Below are 13,712 nucleotides of genomic sequence, written 5' to 3'. Positions count from 1 at the left end.
AAGCATCGTCTATCAGGAACTGTCTGTCCTTAGGTGTAAGCCGGGTATTGTAGTACAAGCCTTGAACACCAGCACTGGGAAGGCAGAAGCAAGGGGATCTCTGGGTTTGAGGCTGTTCTGGTCTGCACAGTGAAGTCTAGGCCAGTCGGGGCTACCTAATGAGACACTGTCTCAAACCAAAAACAAAAATGTGCTTTGGGAAGACATACCTGTCCTCTTACATTGTGCTTAGAACTTACATTATCCCAGGAAGATTATGTACGTGGTTCTGGGTTCAGCCGTCAGTGTGGGAGCACATATTCTATGCCAGTTCTTCTACCTCAGAGAATTAGTGGGCTGGAGAGATGGCTCAGCGGTTAAGAGCACTGACTGCTCTTCCAGAGGTCCTGAGTTCAAATCCCAGCAACCACATGGTGGCTCACAACCATCTGTAATGAGATCTGATGCCCTCTTCTGGTGTGTCTGAAGACAGTTATAGTGTACTTACAAAATAAATAAATAAATAAATAAATAAATAAATAAATATTAAAAAAAGAGAGAGAGAATTAGTTGTCTAAATTTTCTTGAGAAGGTGAAATGCTAATTGATAATATATACACAAGGTGCAATGTCCTCTGTGAGCATATTCAGGGTCATGTTCGCTGCCATATATTCCCCAGCACTGTGACATTTAGTGTTCTTCCTCTGGCTAAATATAGGACTGTCTATTCCACGAGCAAATGACTCAGATCTGAAATAAATAGTTAATATACTGAATTCTCAAGGTATGTTGTGGAATAGTTAAATAAGATGTAATATACGTTCTGCATTTGTCTTTGGAAAGACTTCTGATTTTGAATCATCCTGTACTGAGTTGGTGTATGAGGTCATTTCATCCCACCCACTGCCTCTGGCTTGATTTTTAATTGATCCATTCATTCAAAAAATTACTTTTAGGGGGCTGGAGAGATGGCTTAGTGGTTAAAAATCCTGGATGTTCTCCCAGAAAACAGGTTCAATTCCCAGCACCTACATGACAATTAGTCATCTTGTAGAAGTTCCAACTTCTGCAAAGGATCCAACATCCTCTTCCGGCCTCCACAGACAGTAGGCATACTTGGTCTTCACAGACATACATTCAGCCAAATGTATAAGCCATCCTGCTCTAGGGATCAGAATGATTTAAGCTCTCACTGAATTTTCAAGTCCGGCACTAACCAGGTAGTTATGTATGAATGTCCTGGGAGGATGGGAAGAGGAAGGGAAAGGCGTGATGGCTGAGCGTTCCCATGTGAAGCAGTCAAGACAGTCAGAGTAAATATATTTCTTTCCTTTGCAGGCAGTGGGAATTCTATATGCCAAAAACCACAACAAAAGGGACCACTGTGCCCTTGAGGAACTAAATATTCAGCTTAATGTTCTAGAGCGAAACTGAGGCCCCTAGACAAAAACAGTTAGTCTGGAGTTAGGGAAAGATAGAGCTAGGGAGGAGTCAGCTTACAGTCTTGTTCATCAGCATGAATAGGAAGACATTGTGGGCGTCTTCCTCTTCTCTGTGTCTTTTGAGATATTGGTTTGCAATAGAAATACATAAAAAATGTACTATTTCACCATTTTAAGTATATAGTTTGGTAGCTTTGGATACATTCTTATTGTCGGGAAACAGCTTCTCACTCTAGCACATTGCATCACCCTCATCTAAACCTCTGTATCCATTCAACAATGGTCTCCGCCTCCTCATTCCGCCTCTGGGCTGTGAGGTTGTAAAGCGTGGGACTGTCTTGTGGGATCAGATTTACACATTTCCTTGTTGCTTTTAGGGCTGTATTTTTACATGGTCCAAAACTAAGAGAAGAGTAAGCAAAAGATTATTGTATTAAAAACATTAGCATTTTTGTCCTTTATAATTTTCACTATTTTTCTACATAGATATCTGTGTCCTTTTTTATAGTTGTGTGATGTCTTATTAAGATCGTAGCATGGGGGTTGGGGATTTAGCTCAGTGGTAGAGCGCTTGCTTAGGAAGCGCAAGGCCCTGGGTTCAGTCCCCAGCTCCGAAAAAAAAGAACCAAAAAAAAAAAAAAAAAAAAAAAAGATCGTAGCTTGGTTTCAGTGATGTGAGGGAGTTTGCATCGAGAAGTGGCATATTTTTGGACCTATACCATGGGTTCTAGAGTGACAGGGCTTGAGCGAGCTTGCATCTCAGGACATTTTTTTTTATGAGAGACAGTTTATTGTGTTCAAAGAAATGAAGAAGTAGAGGTGGTCTGAACTTCTGCAGGATGGGAACTGAGACAGTGAGGTTAGTACCACAGTCTTCCTAGCATTGCTGAGAAGCCGTTTGAGACCATAAACAGATTAGTAATGGAGTCCGTACTCTCAATGGTGTATTTCCACAGCAGTGTGGTGTAGGTCAGAAGTATGCCTAGAGTCACATCTGTCTCATATTGGGAGTTTTGTATCAACTTATGATAGATCTAGGGTCTGAAGGACAAGTTATCCTGGGAAGACTCAGAAACCAGCATGGGCAAGGAAGGTATGAGAACAGAAAGGAGATCATGATATGGACAAAGCAAACAGGCTCCTGCCCAGAACATTGCAATGAGAAGGGTAGAGAGCGGAGAAAGTGAGCAGGTGCCCTAACAGAATTAACAGAGACCAGAATTGTTATTACTTTAGTTTCTCCTCCTGTGCTGTATTTAATAAGTCAGAACTCTGAAATAAAGACATTTATTCCACAAAATATCAGTATTTTCACAATAGAATAAAGTAAACATCGTTTCTGTCTATTACTTCCTGTCAGTGGTTGATATTATAAATGGTTTCCATTATAAATGGTTGACATTATAAACTTTCTTACTCACCTGAATACTTGCCTACATGCTTATTGGAAACTTCCGTACCTTTTCTCAGTAGGATTTCACATTTTCCTTCCTTTTCCTTGAGATATTTCAGTTTGTATTCCCATCTTTCATAAAAGGCTGGATCATTTTGTAAGCAGTTAGACATTCTTTTAATGATCAGTTTTCTTTCTGGCATTTTACTAACAGAATTTTGGCATCCTTGTAATATTTAGTAAAATCTTCACCTTGTCGAGAACACCTTTCTCTGTCCTTTTCTCTCATTTTTAGGGTCAGAAAATCTTTTACAACTTGTCTGAGATGCTGTCCTGCAGGGGCCATCCAGCATCATCTTGGCAGGTAGATAAGAAGGCAGCCACATGGCTGGAGCAGAAAGGGAGTCATTATTTAAAACATAGTTTGACTTTAATTATCTTAAATTATGTATATGGGGAGAGGGAGTTGTGCACATGAATACCGGGGAGGCCAGAGGCAGTGATTTCCTGGAACTGTAGTTACAGCAGGCACAGGCGATTGAGAGCCGTCTCACACAGGTAGGAATTGAACTCCTATCAACTGCAGGAGCGGAAAGCTCTGTTCAGTATATAGCTGTGGAAGTAGGGTGCTGGATGTAGACATGAGAGGCTTACAAAGACAAAAAGAACAAGGATGTAACAGGGAAGTAAAAGTCACTCTCAAGAAGCATTGTCCCCGGGGTTAGGGATTTAGCTCAGTGGTAGAGTGCTTGCCTAGCAAGCGCAAGGCCCTGGGTTCGGTCCTCAGCTCCAGGGGAAAAAAAAAAGCATTGTCCCCACCAGGCAGTGACAATACACATCTTTAATCTCAGTACTCAGGAGGCGGAGACAGGTGATTCTCCTTGAGTACGAGGCCTGCCTGGTCTATACAGTAAGTTCTAAGATAGCCAAGGATACACTGAGAAACCCTGTCTCAAAAAAACTAAGAAAAGACAGGAAAGAAAAAAACACTTTTCTTTTTTGTATAAGATTTTTATTATAATTTTATTATTTTTTGAGTTTATAATTCCATCATTTCTTCCTTCCCCTTTCTCCCTCCATTACCTCCCATCTACCACCACCACCCCTCAAACTCATGACCTCTTTTTCTTTAATTTTTGCTGTGTGTGTGTGTGTGTGTGTGTGTGTGTGTGTATGCATTCCTAATATGAGCACAACCTCTTCAGGCCATATAATGTTACTTATTATACACGTATGTTTCATGGCCGTTTCCTACTGGATAACCAGTTGGTGTGCTCTTCCCTGGGAAGCCTACTTCTCCCACTCTCAGCATTCCTTAGTTCTTTGTCTAGGGTTGAAGGCCCGAGCTTTCCTTCCCCGTTCCATGTCAGTATGTCTGTCAATGTCATCCTTGTTCCTTAAGTATTTTAAAAAATAAAAATGTGGGGCTGGAGAGATGGCTCAGTGGTTAAGAGCACCGACTGCTCTTCCAGAGGTCCTGAGTTCAATTCCCAGCAACCACATGGTGGCTCACAACCATCCGTAATGGGATCTGATGTCCCCTTCTGGTGTGTCTGAAGACAGCTACAGTGTACTCATATACAAAATAAATAAATAAAAAAATAAATAAAAATGTGATGTATCTGGAAACGGTAACCAGAGTAACGAGAGGATTTCCTGGTCAGCTCCACCATTGCCTCGGATTATTGACTGCCTGCTACGTTTAAGACATTATTTCAGGGTTGCAGGTGACACAGAGACAAATGACAGTGCTCATCTTACAAAGCTTACTGGAATTTGAGAGAAGACCTTAGGGGAATAAGTCCATATTTAAAGACCTTCATGGGTTAAGGGAATTAGGCTTTTGTCGTTGTATCACCAAAGGGAACACTAGTCTTATACATTCTCACATATGTAAACTGGTCCTGAGGACCAAAGCCTGGGCCGCGTGCTCATATGGCAAGCACATTACTGAGCTGTTAGGATTGTTTCCTAGCTTCTTCCTGAGATGTTTGGTAGGGCGTGAGAGTTAGTCCACCTCAACCCAGTGCTCTCTCCTTTTAGATTACTGATTGACAATTCAATGTTTCCAATAAATGTAGGTGTCCTCAGGCTGTCCTTCCTCAACACAGACACCCAGCAACTGTAAGTGAAGGAAGTCTTATTTTCCCAGCTCTGTTGTTCTAGTGCCTACTTTTCATCATCGATGCACAATACCCCCTTGTTGCACCTGGGGAAAGTCATAGGCATAGCCACATATATCCATATGTAATTTCTAATAAAGAATCTACTATAATGCAGAGAGAAATAAAGCTTAAGGAAACTATAAAGGTATACTTCAATGTGTGACTAGGAAAAGACTACATTAGAGCACAATTTAAAAATGAGTGTGATAAATAAGTTTATATTTATGGTTATATGAAATCTGAAACCTCATCAATTGTAATATTGTGCACTATTATTTTATATGCCACCAGAGATTAATTTCTGAAGTTAAACTGGTACTCATCTGTAATGTCCAGGTATGGAAAATTAGAGAAATAGAAACCATAACATTGGTGAAGATGTAGCACGTTTAGAAGTGAGGATATTGCTGTTTGCATGGGAGCTACTATGTCACGGCTGTGTTCAGATGGTAGCCTGTTGTACAAACATTCACATCGTAGCTAGTAAATGGCAGTTACGCGTGTCACAGCTTAGCCACCAGAGTGCCTTCGGGGTCAGCAGCATGGTTCTCCACACTGACAGACCATTCTGAGCTGAGCTTCCAACAAAATGTATGAAATCCCTTTTAGTGAGCATCACTTATAATTTCTAGAAAATCCACTGTGTGATAAATTTACATAGAAACACTTCATTGCTAACAGTCCTAAGTTCTTAGCCCTCGTCTCCTGTTCTCAGACATAAAATGATTGGATTTATTACCTCAGCCCTGCTTGCTTTATACCTTTGTTCTGTTTCTGGGCTGCAGAGATATTTGTCTTGTCTTAGTCCCCAAGTGCGAACTTTTGTTTTCCCTTCATGTTTCATCCAGCCTGACTTTGAAGCCAGAAGCATACATCAAAGTCTCCACACTGTGTGAAATCTTTTCATTTAGTCTTTGAAGTTATGTGTATGCATTGCCTTAATAAAAATTAGTCTTTTAAAATATGGCTCTGAGCTGTCTCTGGTGGCATGGGTGTCGGTGAGCCAGCCCTGATGGCAGGAGAGCTGACCCTGACCCCTGCCAGCTGTGGTATTAGTTGAGCTAGCCTGAGCAGTGCTGGAGAGCTCACCCTGGTGATGTGGGCGCAGGAGAGCTGGCAGGCTGAACAACTTAGCCACCACCCAGGTCCAGATCCAGAACTTTGAGTTGGCCCACCCCAGCATCTGCCCCATCTGAGCTGCTGGAGCATGTGAAGGGATAACCATCCAGAACGGTAGGCACAGGATCTCCATGACACAGGGCAGCAACAGGATATCTGAGAGGAGTCCCAGTGAGGACCCAGTACTGATGGCGTGGCAATAGCCAGAGGCCTTGAACCAGACCAGTGACTCAGTGTAATGAACATTTGCAAGTAAAGATGTGTGGACAAGAGGGTGTATTGTGTGACACACTGTGCACACTACATGCATAACAAGATTTCTTGTCCTGTTGCTGTTCTTTGTTTGTTTGTTTTACTTTTTTAAAAAACGTTTTTGTTTTAGCGGGGCCGGGGGCAGGAGGGAGGTTGCAAGAGCAGAGGAGAGATCTGAAGGAACAGGGGGTGAGTAGGATGGGGGATGATGTGAAATTCATAAGGAATGAATACAAAGTTAAATATTGATATAGAATAATCTAGAAAACAGTAGCTAAGTGTCATGTGCTAGTCAAAAAGTAATTTCTAAGACCAGGTTTGATTAAGGTGCTCCTGTAATCTCAACAATGAAAGGTCATCCTTGAGAACATACTTACTGAACTCCAGATCACCCTGGAGTACAGGAGACCCTGTCTTTAACTGTTAAAACACACACACACACACACACACACACACACACACACACACAGAAGGAAAGAGGGAGGCTGGAGAGAGGGAGAAGGGGTGGGGCAAGAGACAGTGACTGCAACAAAATGTGTATGTGGTCCCTTGCTCCTTGCTGGCCCAGAGAAACCAGGGAATGCTACAAAGGGAGTTCTTTGTGTGCACGAAGAACCTCTGTGACTGGTATAAGCCCCGTTCTGTGTCTGCCACACTCTTCTCTGTGTACTGCTGCATACTGCTGGGTTTTTAGCCTCCAGCTTTTGCTGCTAGAAGCAAGTAGTAAAACATGGTGCTTGTACATGGTACTTGGTTCATATGAAAATCTTATGCTTTCATAAGGTTTTTTATCTTTAGTTATGTGTATATGTGTGTATCTGTGAGCTGGTGTGTTCACATGAGCACAGTGACTTCCGAGGCCAGAACAGGGCTTCAGAGCCTCCGGATCTGGAGTTAGAGGGTTGTGAGCTGCCCGACATGACTTCTGGTCCTGGGAAAGCACTGGTCCTAGGAAAGCACTGGTCCTAGGAAAGCACTGGTCCTGGGAAAGCACTGGTCCTGGGAAAGCACTGGTCCTGGGAAAGCAGTCTGCACTCTAAACAGCTGCTCTGTTTAGGGAAGAAACAGTACATAGTAGATAGACTGACAGCTCAGCCGCCGTCCACCCCACAGCACTCATGGTCACTGCTGACTCTCAGATATATTCTGTGTATCATGGTGTGATGGCCAAGCTAAAGACTGCATCTTTTGTCTGTGTGTTTTTAATTTTTTTTTCTTTTTTTCAGAGCTGGGGACCGAACCCAGGGCCTTGCGCTTGCTAGGCCAGCGCTCTACCACTGAGCTAAATCCCCAACCAATTTTTTTATTTTTAATTAAAATATACTTACATCATTTCTTCATCCAAATACTTCCGTGCCCCCTCCCTGCTCCCTCTCAAATTCGTAAGCTCTTTTTCCTCTAATTATTATTGTTACACATACTCACACACAAAATTGTATTTATACATTAATACATTCCAATATTTATTGTATTTAGTTTTTATATATGGGGAGGAGAGAAGGAGCAAGAGAGAGAGAAGACACACTAATGGGCTGTACAGAAATAAATGTATAAGTACAACTCCGTTGTCTGATGTTGCTTCCAAGTGTATGCTTGCAGGGCTTAGCACTGGGTACTGAGGAATCATCTAGGGCTCCTCCCTGGGCAGGACTAGCTCTCCTTCACTTAGCACTGCTTAGTGTCAGTAGCTCTCCATCTAGGAGTGGGGCCCAGAGAGATTTCCCCCGTCCACTTTGGTGTGTCTGTGGTGCTGTCATTGTCTAGGTCTTCTGTGGGCAGCATTTACTGCTGAGATTTTATGGGTGGAGTTCCTTTGTCATACATAGAAGACAGTCTTACAAAATCCCTGGTCGTGTGTCTCTCACAATCATTCCAAGCCCTCTCAGGTGTTGGGGTTGTGTTGGAAATGTATCAGTTGAGGCTGGCCACCCCACAGTCAGTTATTCTCTTCTGTAATGGTCTCTGCTGCTGCCAAACGACGCTTTTCTGGTGAAAAGAGAGAAATTCTCTAATCAGGTTGGCTAGAGCACATCAAAAATAAATGATAAGCAAAGATGTCAATGAGAACAAGGAGCTAAGCTTCTCGATTATGAGTACAGAAGTGTACACTGAAAAAAGGGAATTCTAGGGCAATAAACTGAGGGCTCACTTCCTTTAGTGACATTTGATCTCTAAAATTAATAAGACACTTGGTACAGAATAGGGTTTCCAGATTGGGTTTTTTAAAAGGCACTTATGGACTTAAATAGGTAAAGTGTTTGCCACACAGTCTTACCAATCTGAGTTTGATTCTTGGAGCCCACATAAAGGTGAAAGGAGAGAACCAACTCCCAATAGTTGACCTTTGATTTCCACATGTGTCCCATGTACACACACACACACACACACACACACACGTAGATAGATAGATAGATAGATAGATAGATAGATAGATAGATAGATATGATTAAAACTTAAAGTGCCTATAGTCTAATTACTTCTACCCTGAAAGTTTATTCTGCATGCCAATATCCAGTCAGTTCCCATGCCCTGCAGACTCTGTTGCCTTATTTCTTTTACTTTGTTTTCGTTTTTGCGACAGAAAAGAGTCTATGTTCTCCTGACTAGGCTAAAACTTGCTATGTAGACCAGGTGCCCTCACAATTGCAGTAAACCTGCCTCTCCCTCAGCATTGGGGCCGATGTCTTTTTTCAAGATGATTTTATATGGATTTTTGTTTGTTTTGCTTTGTTTTGTCTATTTTGTTGACAGGGTTTCTCTGTATAGCCCTTGCTGTCCTGAAACTTGCTGTGTAGACCAGACTGACCTCAAACTCAGAGATCTGCTTGCCTCTGCCTCCTGAATGAGGAAATTAAAGATGTGTAGCACCACGACAGGCTTCATTTTGTATGGAATTTCAAGGGACCCAGAAAAACCTAAACATTAAAAAGGAAAATTGGCTAGAAGGCTCTGTTAAATCGAGACAGTGTGGTAGTTATTGGAGAGCAGATATCTAGGGCTGGTGAGATGATTCATCTGGGGAAGGCCCTTGCTGCCAAGCCTGACTTTGATTCCCAGGTTCCACCTGGTGTAAAGGAGTGAAGTGACTCACGGCCGGTTGTTTGACTTCCTCATGTACCGCACCACATACAAAATAAATAAATGCAATGGAAATGTTGATGAGAGAACAGATACCCATATAAGTAGGGTAGAAGAGCCCAGAAACAAACCCACCCACTTATAGTAAATGAACTTTTTAATTTTTAAAGATTTATGTATTCATTATATATAAGCATACTGTAGCTGTCTTCAGACACACCAGAAGAGGGCATCAGATCTCATTACAGATGGTTGACAGCCATCACGTGGTCACTGGGATTTGAACTCAGGACCTCTGGAAGATCTCTCCAGCCCAAAAGACATTCATAGCTGGGTGGTGGTGGTGCATGCTTTTAATCCCAACATGGGGGCTGGGGGTTACACAGAGGCAGGCAGATATTTGTGAGTTCAAGGTCAGCCTGGTTTACAGAGTAAGTTTCAGGGCTATACAGAGAAACTCTGTCTTGAAAAAAATCAAGTTGGGGGTGGGTGTGGGAATAAAAAGACATTCATATGGTGACATTCTGAGACAACTTAATAGCCATTTGAAAGCTAGGATGTATACACCATATGTAAAAATTCAGTCCAAAAACTTCCAAGAACTGAATGCAAAATCAGCACCTAGATAGAAGACCTTACAGGAGAGCATCGCAATGAATCTTCATGCTTACAAATTACTTAGGCATTCCTAGCTAGGATGCTGACATCAGGGACAATGGATGAAGTCTGTTCTATCAAAATCAATACCTCAGTTCTTACTGACATACAATGAAGAACTTGAGCTGAGCATGTTGGTACATGCTGATGGTACACTGCTTAGTGGCTGAGGCAGGAGGATCAAAAGTTTGAGGTCAGCCTGGATACTTTGAAAAGATTACCCACAGAATGGAAAAAATATTTGCAAATTGTGTCCTTGATAGATGGCACATGTTTAATATGTAGATAGCTCTTAGAACTCGGTGCTAAAGCCAACTCAGTAGAAATGGGCAAGTGATTTGAGTAGACATTCCTCAGTAAATGATACATAATTACCACCAAACATCTTAAAATACTTGCTAGCAGTCCCCAGAGAATACAATTCGAAACTATAAGAGATATACTCTATACTTGGCAAGACACTGAAGACCAGATGACAAGGACAGGGAGGGTGTGGAGAAATTGTAACTCTCGTATACCGCTGCTGGACATGTCATGTGGTATGTCCCTGGCTCCCTCCCTACACTGTTGATAGCGGTGTAAATTGCTTTTGAAACCTAATCATTCCTTCAGGAATTAAACAGAGTTACTGTTTTAGTCTTTCCGTGCCTAGCATATACCCAAGAGAAATGGAAGTGTGTGACAGAGCAGCTTTATCTGTAAAATACGAAACTTGGGAACAAACCAGATGCCCGTTAGTGGGGAAATGGCTAAAAACACTTGCAGTCTGTTTGTACCGTGCAGTTTTTTTCAGCCCCTAAAAGGGGTGAAAGATACATTAATGCTGCTGCACAAAGGGATTTTAAAAAACAGTGTTTAGTGAAGGAAGCCATAGAGGAGCGTGTAGTGTAGTTCCACTCAAAATAAGTCAGCAGGCAACTTGACAGGGACAGAAACTGGACAAGTAACTGTGTGTGGCAGTCACACTCTTAAGCCCAGGATAACCAGGACTCTCTATTTTCCCTGTCTCAAAAAAAAAAAAAAAAAAAAAAGGTAAGTAGTGTTTGTTTAAAGTATGAGTCAAGTTCTTTCTTTTTTCTTCCTTCCTTTTTTTTTCTTTTCTTTTTTCTTTTTTCCAACGTGGCTCATGTAACCCAGGCTGCCCTTGAACTCATTATGTAGACAAGAATGACCTTGAACTTCTGATCTTTCTACCTCCACCGCCTGAGTGCTGGCGTGTTACACGCCTGAGTTACAGGCGTGTGCAGCCATGATGTATGTGGCGCAGGGGCTAGGACATATATGCCAGGCAAGCATGCAGCTGAGCAACATCCCCAGCCAAGGACATGCGGTTCCTTCCTGAGGTGATAAAGAACATTCTAAAACCTCGTGATAGTTATATCTATGCATATAATAAAAATCACCGTGTGATTGGAGTGTATTGTATGGGAGTATGAATTGTGTCTCAATAAGGCTGTTTTGAAAGATAGATTAGTTGGGCTGGTGTGGTGGCTAAGCAGGTAAGGAGCCCACATGGGGTAAGAGAGAACCGACTCCCACACATCGTTGTCTGATCTCCACACAGGCACCGTATCTCATAACGTCTCAAGAAGTTATACTCACTGTCAGAAACAATGGCAGACGGTTGTTGATGGGCGGTGGCTCTTCCAGCCCCTGTGCATCATTTCCCCTCTCTTCCCAGACCTGAGGTTAAGAATACTTACTTTTTTAAGACAGGGTTTCCCTTGCCAGCCCTTTCCTGGAGCTCCCTAACGTAGACCCAGCTGGCCTCAAACCACCCTTACTTCCTAAGTGGTGGTATTGGTTAAAGGAGTGCACCCGCTCCCAGCCCCACCCTCTCTAATGGAATATTTTTGTTCTTCGAGGATTTCGTGTGTGCATGATGTGTTCTGATCGTATTCATCCCCCTTTCCTTGCCCTAGCTCCTCCCTGACCCACCCCACCCTGCTTCCCAAGCTTCCTGTGTTCTTTAGAGTCAGTGCCACCTTCAGCTTCTTAGTGTCTGCTGAAAGGAGGCTTAGGGGAGGAGACTGCAGTGAGAAACAGCTTTGGTGATCCATGCTTCACTGGGCCAGGCAGAGGGCTTGCAACAGGTTGAGGTAAAACACCCAGGAAGCAATCAGTCATGCTTCTTTCTGTGGTGCATTGTCGCCAGGAAGAGTAGAGAAGCCTCCTCATAACACTTAACACTGCTGTGGCGTTCTGATGGTAGATGGCGCAAACCATGGGCTGAGGACAGACTTGCCTAGCGTGTGTGAGGCCCTGTGTCCAACCCCTAGAATCACAAACAGAACAAACAAAAACTCCCAGACACCTGCGGTTCTGAAACAGTGTATCGGTCCTCTGCAGGAGGCGAGTAAGACCTACCTGTACCTGCACCTCTCTGGGTCCAACTTTTATCAGTGAACATCCGGCTTGCAGGATGCAAACATACAGAACTGTCCTGGGATCAGATACTATGTTTCCACCCATTTTATTTCAGGTATTTTATTCTGAAAACAAAACTATGGAGCCCTTCCAACCTTTTCCTACATTGGCGGTTTGGAGTCGTGGGTTTCTTTTGTTAATGATGTCGTCAGTTTTACTTGGTGTGGTAAATGGAGAAATGTATGAGAGAATCAGATATGGGCAAGCATTCCCCCAATGTTCTGTTTTGTTTTGGTTTGTTTGTTTGTGTGTTTGTTTGTTTGTTTTTCTCTGGGTAGCTCAGGCTGTCCTGGAACTTGTTCTGTAGACTAGGCTGGTCTGGAATCAGATCCACTGTCCCAAGTGCTGGGACTGAAGGTGTGTCCACTACCATCTAGCAAATGCCCTGTTTGATATGTGTACAGATCTTTAGATCTTAGATGAGTATACTAACATCAAAGGAAGCAAACTATTTCAATGGCATGAAGATACATCAGGCTGGGGTGTGGCTCAGTGGTAGAACGCCTGCCCCGCGATCCCCCTGCCTTAGTCCCTTGAGTTGCAAAATAACAATTGTGAGTCAACATACAATGCTTTGGGTAGCTTTTTTTTTTTTTTAGGTTTATTTTTAAAGTGCATGTGTGGGGGTGGGGGTCCCCATCAGATCTCCTAGAGCTTGAGTTACAAATGTTGTGAGTGCTAGAATCCAAGCTGAGGACCACAGCAAGAGCAGTGTGCCCCCTTAACCTCCGAACCATCTCTCTGGCCCCTTGGACTGGCTTTGGGAAACTGGCCTTTGTTCAGCCATAGGACGTCCGTATTCGTGGATTTCCTACTGCAGCGTTTAGCTTTAGCTTTGCTGTTTGTGTTATCGTCTCAACAGATACTTCGGGAAAAGGCGTCAGTGGGATTGTAGAGGGGCTTCAAACCTCAGTGAGCTTCACCAGCTCCTCAACGACATAATGATCAGAAGACTGAAGAGCGAAGTTTTAAGCCAGCTGCCCCCGAAAGTCAGACAGCGCATTCCCTTTGACCTTGCACCAGCCACTGTCAAGGTGAGAGGCTATATTTAGTTGAAAGGCTTACTTTATTATAATTCATGCTGTCAAAGACTGGATATTATACTTCACAGAAATGCATGCTTTCGTAAAACAGGTTTGATTTGTAGAACAGCTATTGGTTTTATATCATCTCAAGAAAAGCACAAGATGGTTTTAATT

General features: G+C 42.8%; 2 protein-coding genes across 5 annotated transcripts in view; one reads left to right on the top strand and one right to left on the bottom strand.

The window, feature by feature from the left end:
- Zranb3 (zinc finger RANBP2-type containing 3) overlaps nt 1-13,712 on the top strand; it is a 155,189-nt gene that overhangs the window by 79,276 nt on the left and 62,201 nt on the right. For all 4 annotated transcript variants that reach the window (XM_006249701.5, XM_063272740.1, XM_039091286.2 and 1 more), the window contains exon 7: nt 13,376-13,547. In XM_006249701.5, the coding sequence (XP_006249763.1) occupies nt 13,376-13,547 (172 nt within the window). The remainder of the gene's footprint in view (nt 1-13,375; nt 13,548-13,712) is intronic.
- Cmc1l1 (C-x(9)-C motif containing 1 like 1) lies at nt 3,000-3,161 on the bottom strand. The gene has a single exon (XM_039091287.1). It carries the CDS (start codon nt 3,159-3,161, stop codon nt 3,000-3,002), a length of 162 nt encoding a protein of 53 aa, XP_038947215.1.

The sequence above is a fragment of the Rattus norvegicus genome, chromosome 13 (genome assembly GCF_036323735.1).
Source record: "Rattus norvegicus strain BN/NHsdMcwi chromosome 13, GRCr8, whole genome shotgun sequence".
Taxonomy (NCBI): domain Eukaryota; kingdom Metazoa; phylum Chordata; class Mammalia; order Rodentia; family Muridae; genus Rattus; species Rattus norvegicus.
Note: the sequence above shows the minus strand (reverse complement) of the source record. Positions and strands in the feature narration are given on the sequence as shown.